The sequence below is a fragment of the Myotis brandtii genome, unplaced genomic scaffold (assembly GCF_000412655.1).
Source record: "Myotis brandtii unplaced genomic scaffold, ASM41265v1 scaffold126, whole genome shotgun sequence".
In the NCBI taxonomy this organism is placed as follows: Eukaryota; Metazoa; Chordata; class Mammalia; order Chiroptera; family Vespertilionidae; genus Myotis; species Myotis brandtii.
The window spans coordinates 1,386,730-1,394,998 of NW_005354425.1; the positions used below are offsets into that span (position 1 = coordinate 1,386,730).

Consider the following 8,269-nt stretch of genomic DNA (forward strand, 5'->3'; position numbering starts at 1 on the left):
AGATCAACCAAAGGACTTGTATGCATGCATATAAGCATAACCCATGGACACAGTCACCAGGGGGGTGAGGGCATTAGCGAGGTGGAGGGGTGGGGAACAAAGGGGGGCATAAGGACACATATGTAATACCTTAATCAATAAAGAAAAAAAACACCCAGCTCAGATGCTACTTCCTCCCTCAAGTCTTCCTCATTCCTATCCCCAAGCAGTCTCCTTTTGTGTTCTTATAATAGTTTCTAAGTTTACTTGAACACTTATTATATTACATTCAGTTTTGTGTTTATCCAGTTTCCTCTACTAAAATGTAAGTACTGAGAGCATGGATTGTGTTCTGGTCTAGGGCAGTGATGGGGAACCTGACATGCGTGTCAGAGGTGACACGTGAACTCATTTTTTTTGGTTGATTTTTCTTTGTTAAATGGCATTTAAATATATAAAATAAATATCAAAAATATAAGTCTTTGTTTTACTATGGTTGCAAATATCAAAAAATTTCTATACGTGACACGGCACCAGAGTGAAGTTAGGGTTTTTCAAAATGCTGAAACGCCGAGCTCAAAAGGTTCGCCATCACTGGTCTAGGGTATATCCCACAGCCTTTATTATTAATGTATGATACTTAATTCAATTGAAAAAGCTGGAACTTAAAAAGTGATACCTAGTCTTAAGCCTCACTCTATGTCCCAGGGTGTTTACTCACTTTTTTCAGCTTCTATAATCTACTTAAAAATCACTATTTTTCTTCTACTAACTATAGTTACCCAACTGTAATTTACCCTAAGAAAAAAATTCTCTTTTAAAGGTGATCTCCTGGTTCGTGGGTCGACACTCAACCACTGTGCCACACTGGCCAGGCAAGAAAAAAATTATTAAAAGGGGGAAAGCTCTAGTGGAAAAAGTAGAAACATTTCAAGCTTTCAACAAAAACAGCTAGACACATGTGAAAGACATTGGCCTGATGGAAACTGATAATATGTCAAATGAAAACTGAGTGTTGAAATATGATGAAAATCTAAAAATGGTGAAAGAGAAAGGTAGAACACAAAATTCTATCTACACTACAATTAGGAAAAAGAATATGCAAATAGGTGAGAACCAGAAGGAAATGCTGAAAATCAAGATTACTGTTTGTTACAGTGAATAATTTCAGATTTTAAAAAAAAGGTACCACTCGAGGATATGGTATTATTGATTTGAGATAGAGGGAGGAATGGAGAGAGAAACAACAATGTGAGAGAGAAACATTGATAGGTTGCCTCCTGTATGTGCCCCAGCTGGGAAGCGAACTCACAATCTAGGTACATGCCCAAATTGAACCCGGAAACTTTTGGTGTACAGGACGATGCTCCAACCAAATGAGCCACCTGGCCAGGGGGGTGGCACCATTCATTTTTTATGTTGATACATAGTACCACAATTTCTCCCCAAAAGAAAAAATGTCCTTTTAAAAGAAAAAGTATGATCAATATTTAAATATGCAGTCCATTAGATTTTTAAATTCCATAAAGGTAGAACAATGGATGTCCATTGAGGGTGAGTTTGCTTGACACCCTCCCTAGACATTTGGTGATGTCCGGAGATATTTTTGGTTGTCATGATGGGGTGGGGGAATCTATTGGTATCTAATGGTGGGAGCCAGGGAGGCTGCTAAATATCGTACAATGCACAGAACAGTCTCCCCTTCCTTCCACAAAAGAATCAGCCAGCCCCAAATGTCAATAATGTCATTGCTGAAAAACTATAGGGTAGAGAATGTGTCATCCTGTTGGTTTCTGGAAACCTACTGGCTAGAACAGTGCCTAGGGTGCAGAAAACACTCAACATATATGAATGAACACACACCATCCTTTCTCCTTGGACTTTATCCTGATACTGTGAACTACCCCACTGTCAAGCTTTTTATTTTGTGCTCAGTCTCATCTAATAAACCAAATTCTGAAGCTTCATAGGATCAATTCTTTATAATGTATCAAAGGCACTATGAGTAATGACTTCTTATAACTTCCAACTTCTAAAGACATCAAAATTTGCTACACTGAGTTTTTAATACCTTTAACACTTGGTAGTAACCTGAAGAGTAGTTATAACTCATTTTAATAAAAATACAAGCATAAAAATAAAGACACATTATAAAATATTTTTCTAAGTACTGTTTCAAAATAGAGGGGAAGGAGGCTGGGGGGAGGTTGAAGAAGGTTAAGGGAGTCAAATATATGGTGATGGAAGGAGACTAAACTTTGGGTGATGAACACAGTGTATTATAAAATTATACACTTGAAATTTATATATCTTACTAACCATGTCATTCCAATAAATTTAGTAACACAAATATGGTTTCAAGAATAAATTACCAATTATGAAATGACTTCTAAAAAGCCTGATGATCTTCAATCACAAATTCAACAGATTCAAGGAACATTTCTGAACATCTACCATGTACAGACCACTATACTATACTTAATATAGAAAATTTTTTATTTTAAATATACCATGTAAAAAAATAAAAATAAAATAAATAGTCTGGCTGTTGTGGCTCAGTGGTTGAGCGTCGACCTATGAATCAGGAGGTATGGTTAGATTCATGGTCAGGGCACTGCTTGAGTTGTGGGCTCCATCCCCAGTAGGGGGTGTACAGGAGGCAGCAGATCAATTATTCTCATCATTGATGTTTCTATCTCTCTCTCCCTCTCCCTTTATCTTTGAAATAAAAAAAAATATTAAAAAAATAAAAGCAATAAATACACCATGTAAACAACTACTAAACTAATATTGACATAATATCTTACCACATCTTGTTTCAATTCTTGTACAGGGGACTCATTTCCAACTTTGTGTGCAGTGTTCTCTGTTTCCTATTTTAAAACAAGAGAAACAGAGACCAAATGATAACATCCTTTCTTTAAAACTCTGTTTAAAATGGGTACAAATTAGAAAATACAGCATTAATAAATCAAACACCCAGCCCAGCTGGTGTGGCTCAGTGGATGATCATCGACCTATGAATCAGGAGATCAGGGTTCGATTCCTGGTCAGGGCACATGCCTGGGTTATGGACTTGATTCCCCAGTAGGAGGCATGCAGGAGGCAGCCAATCATTGATGTTTCTATCTCTTTTTCCTTCTCCCTCTCCCTTCTTCTCTAAAATCAATAAAAGTATATTTAAAAAACAAATAAATAAAAGGCCCATAAAGGGCTCAAATGTTTGTATACTGATAGATGCCCAGAGGTTTTATGCCAAGTGGGACATATGGTTTGTATAAGAAGGTTATCAATCAGCAATTTTTAATTTTTCGACTGTAATAGAATATTTTCCTTTAAAAGTGCCTTTTTAACCTTAATAAACTGTGCAGCAGGGATGGGAAACGTCCGGCCTGCAGACCATATAAGGCTGGCAAAATCATTTGGTCTGGCCCTGCCAAGCCATTGGGGGTGAGTTAATTAAATGTCTGACCAAATATAGTAGGCTAACTTTTAAGTTGATAATTTTGTATGGCCTGCAAATGATGTTATAAATATCCAAATGGCCCTTGGAAGAAAATAGGTTCCCCATCCCTGCTATACAGGAAGATAAGAACTACTAAGTACCTTCATAGCCTAAAAAGATTAAGGATTTAAGCAAAAATAACAAAGTATTGCTGCATAAATATGCATAAATATAAAAGTATATAATGCAGAAAACCACATTCAGACAATTGTTTTCTAAAAAACTCTATATTCTTTAGAAAAAAAGGAAGCAAAACTTAACCAGAAATTAAATAAAGTCCCAGAACAATAGATGAACAAAATTAAACCCACCAAAAATACATATATATCTACGTATACATTGATATACACATACGTACATATATATATATATTTGGGAGGTTAGAGAAGGTAGAAGTAGATACTGCATTTTTCTAGGAAAAATTTTGGGTGAAATAAGATAATCATACATTTGTAAAACATAACACCATATTTTTCTCCATCTTAAGTTATCTTTACATTTATAGAATACAGCAATTTGACTACTACTACTAATACTGAGAGAAAAAAAAAACCTCTTCATAATTCTTGGTGCACACCACAGACTTGTTAAAGAAGGCATTTTTTTTGTCAGATAAGTGACTTAAGACACACAAGGATGTATGTAAGTATTAAGGTAGCACTTCTACAAAGTATCCAGATGTTATCACAATAGGCTCCATGATATAGTTGCTCCATGATATAGTTACTCCAGAGATTATTAGATTCTACTAGAGAAAAACTATTTCATGGAATTTTAAGTGTTAGATAAAATTCGAAGTCTACCACAGCCCAAGAAGGCCTAACATGATATTGCCCCTGCCTTCATCTTTGGCATCTTCTACATTTTCACCCTCCCTCTCCCACAAATACCCCACGATTACACTTGACGTCTCTCTACCATCCTTAGAGTCATAGCTCCAGTGTTATTACATCAGAACAACCTTCCCTTACCACCCTAAAATAGCCTCACCCCCTCAACTTTCAATCACATTATCCTATTTTCTTTTTCTTCTTTGAATTATCATCATCTGAAACTACCTTGTTTACTTATTTTTTTTCTCTTCCCTACCCCACTAGAATGTCAGCTCCTTGTTTGTTCTGTCTACCACTACTTATCCAGCACCTAAAACGATGCCTGGCAAAAGTAATCACTTGTTGAATGAATGTTGAATAATGCATGTTCTGACTTTTCTTCAATTAATACACATATCTTAAGTTTATATATCCTTTAATCAAATACTGGCATTAAACTTATTACAAACACCTATAATCAAAAGCAATTAAAGGTGGGGGAAGAGTTAACTGGAAAAAGGTGGTCAAAAGGTACAAACTTCTAGTTAGAACAGTGGTTCTCAACCTTGGCTGCATATTAGAATCACCTGGGAATCTTTTTAAAATCTTGATTTCTGGGCCTCATCCTCCGGAAATTCTGTTTCTTTGTTATGGGGTGGGGCCACAACATTAGTAACAAAGAAACAGAATTTCCGGAGATGAGGCCCAGAAATCAGGATTTTAAAAAGATTCCCAGGTGATTCTAATGTGCAGCCAAGGTTGAGAACCACTGAGTTAGAAGATAAATAGGGATGTAACGTACAACACAATGGCTATAGCTAACACTACAGTTTAATGTACAGGAAAGTTGTTGAGAGTAAAAAGAGTTCTCATTACAAGGAAATTTTTTCCCATTTTTTCTTTCTTTTTATTGTATCTATGTGAAAAGGTAGATGTTAGCTAAACCTATTGTGATAATCATTTCCTAATATATGTAAATCAAACCATCATGCTGTACTATTTAAACTTATACAGTGATGTATGTCAGTTATATCACAATAAAACTGGGAAAAAAGAAACAAAAGCACAGTTAATGCATGTTAGAGAAACACCTTCAACTGTATTACAAATTAAGTATAAGTATCCAATTCTCCTCCAATAACTGTTCATGAGTAAGAAAATCAGAGGCATTGTACAACCTATATCCATGGATAGTTTCCCCTAAATTAACCTAAGCAAAATTACACACTAAAAACTCTTGTACCTCATTTTAATTTGTTTGAATTATAAAGATCACAGATTACTATTGTTACACTGACCAAAACTGCCAAGCAGTGATTAGACTTCTATTTTATTTGGCTTTAATAAAACTCTCTTGGACTTTGAACTTTTGAAAGCTATCAACTCCTATAAGTTAAACTGCTATTAAGTCATAAGCTTATAAGTTTAAAGGAGTGATATGGCACCTACCAGAAGATACAATCTCTAGAGAAGTAAAATTGAAAGATTTCTTAGTAAAACCTCATTTAGTATATCTACATTTAGTATAGCTATCCTATATAATAAGAGGCTAATATGCAAATAGACCGAACTGAAGAATGACTGGTTGCTATGATGAGCACTGACCACCAGGGGGCAGACGCTCAAGGCAGGAGCTGCCCCCTGGTGGTCAGTGCGCTCCCACAGGGGGAGCGCTGCTCAGCCAGAAGCAGGGCTCACGGCTGGCGAGCACAGTGGCGGTGGTGGAAGCCTCTCTGGCCTCCGAGGCAGAGCTAAGGAACAGGGAGCCTGGCTTCTGGCTGGTGAGCTCATTGGCAGTGGTGGGAGCCTCTCCCACCTCTGCAGCAGCACAAAGGCCCCCTGGGGGGATGTCCGACTGCTGGCTTAGGGGAGTGAGCCTAAGCCGGCAGTTGGACATCCCCCAAGGGGTCCCGGACTGAGAGAGGGCACAGGCCGGGCTGAGGCCCCCCTGCCCCCAGTACACGAATGTTGTGCAGCGGGCCTCTAGTATCTATATAGATATGCATAGATACATATATATCTACCTAAACATATCTACCTATATATTTCATATATAATTCTCTCCCAGTGCTAAGATCCAGGTCCTTTCCCTGGCACCTCAATCAGGCTTTGGGGATAAAACAATGGAAGCCAAGCATATACTTGCAGACAACTAAAACCAACTTCGCTAGACTTGAGACAGTCTTCATATATTATCCCTTTTGGATTTGGACTGCCCCATTACTGAAGCACAGTACCTACTAAATCCCAGCTTCCCACCATCAAGCCATTTCTCTAACCCCTATCTATCACAACCTCAGAAACACACTTCCTTTAAAAAGTGTGGTAGATCATTCGATTGCTAGCAATTCACACCACCTCTCTTCGTGTGGGATATCAGAGCTCTGCTTGTATGCTCCTTACATTATTGAGTTATAACACTTGAGCTTTTAAATTTTAACAAGCATATCCAATAAAAGACTAACTCAGTTTCACAAATCGTTTGTACAAAAGTGATCTACACTAAAACAAACAAACAACAGGAAACAATTCTTAAATAGCTGTCATAGTCATCCATTCAATACTATCAACACTGTCTCTTTGTTGCTCTTATGTCTTGACATTCTAACTGCCTCTTAACAACTCTCTCTCTGCACTTAGTCTCTTTCCTCAAAACATTCTTCCACCCTTCTACCATGAATCTTTTGTTAATTCCTCAGCAAAAAACATTGGCGAGCCCTGGCTGGTGTGTTCAGTGTTTAGGGCATCTGCCCATGCACTGCAGGGTCGTGGGTTCGATTCCAAGTCAAAGGCACCTACCTGAGTTGCGGGTTCAACCCCCGGGCCCTGGTCAGGGTGGGTGCGAGAGGCAACCAATCAAATGATCTCTCTCTCCTCCCACCTCCCTCTAATCTCTCTAAAAATCAATAGAAAAATATCCTCTGGTGAGGATTAACAACAAAACAAACAAACAAAATAACAAACAAGAAAACCTTGGAGAGCACAACTGTAAGACATGTAAAAATTGATGTCTTAAATGTCTTTTTAAGGATCACATTTAAGGCTCATTAAGTCTGGCCCCAATTTTCTTTTTCAGCATTCTATAAGTGAAATATTTACATGGGTCACAGTCTTTTAATGCTCCCAGCGAATTCTGTCTTTGCACATTCATTAGTTCATACTATTGCCTAACATACAAGGCTTTCTCAAATTTTCTCTATCATCTATGCAAATCTCTCCCAATTTTCAAAGCCCAGCACAAGTTTTACCTCCTTCCTAAAACTTTTCTCTGCTATTCCAGGTAACAGTGCTGTCACTGTCACTCTGTCTCTCCCTTCCTCCTCCAAACTCCATGTAGCACTTTGGGTCTATTCTATTCTACAAACATCAATACCTCATATGTCATCTCTTCACATACATGTTCTTCTGTAAGATTATAAAATAATAAAATATCGATACTACATCAAATTTTTCTTGATTTGCTTAAGCCAGTGATGGCGAACCTTTTGAGCTCGGCGTGTCAGCATTTTGAAAAACCCTAACTTAACTCTGGTGCCGTGTCACATATAGAAATTTTTTGATATTTGCAACCACAGTAAAACAAAGACTTATATTTTTGATATTTATTTTATATATTTAAATGCCATTTAACAAAGAAAAATCAACCAAAAAAATGAGTTCGCGTATCACCTCTGACACGCGTGTCATAGGTTCGCCATCACTGGCTTAAGCTATCAATCAATATGCTATGTATACATAATATGTACTCAATAGTCTTGAGTACATCCATGCCATAGAATACTACTTTACAGTAAAAGAGAACAAACCATTGATACATGCAACAACTTGGATAGATCTCAATCCTTTCAGCCAATCTTAAAAGGTCACACATGCCGGGCCGGTGTGGATCAGTCAGTGGTTGAGCATTAACCCAGGAACCAGGAAGTTACTGGTTTGATTCCCAGTTAGGGCACATGTCTGGGTTGCAGGCTTG

The 8,269-nt window shown here is 37.6% G+C and overlaps 1 protein-coding gene across 4 annotated transcripts in view; it reads right to left on the reverse strand.

Annotated features, from left to right (window-relative positions):
* WDR44 (WD repeat domain 44) overlaps positions 1-8,269 on the reverse strand; it is a 98,070-nt gene that overhangs the window by 52,603 nt on the left and 37,198 nt on the right. For all 4 annotated transcript variants that reach the window (XM_005859458.2, XM_014534188.1, XM_014534186.1 and 1 more), the window contains one exon: positions 2,787-2,852. In XM_005859458.2, coding sequence (XP_005859520.1) covers positions 2,787-2,852 — 66 coding nt within the window. The remainder of the gene's footprint in view (positions 1-2,786; positions 2,853-8,269) is intronic.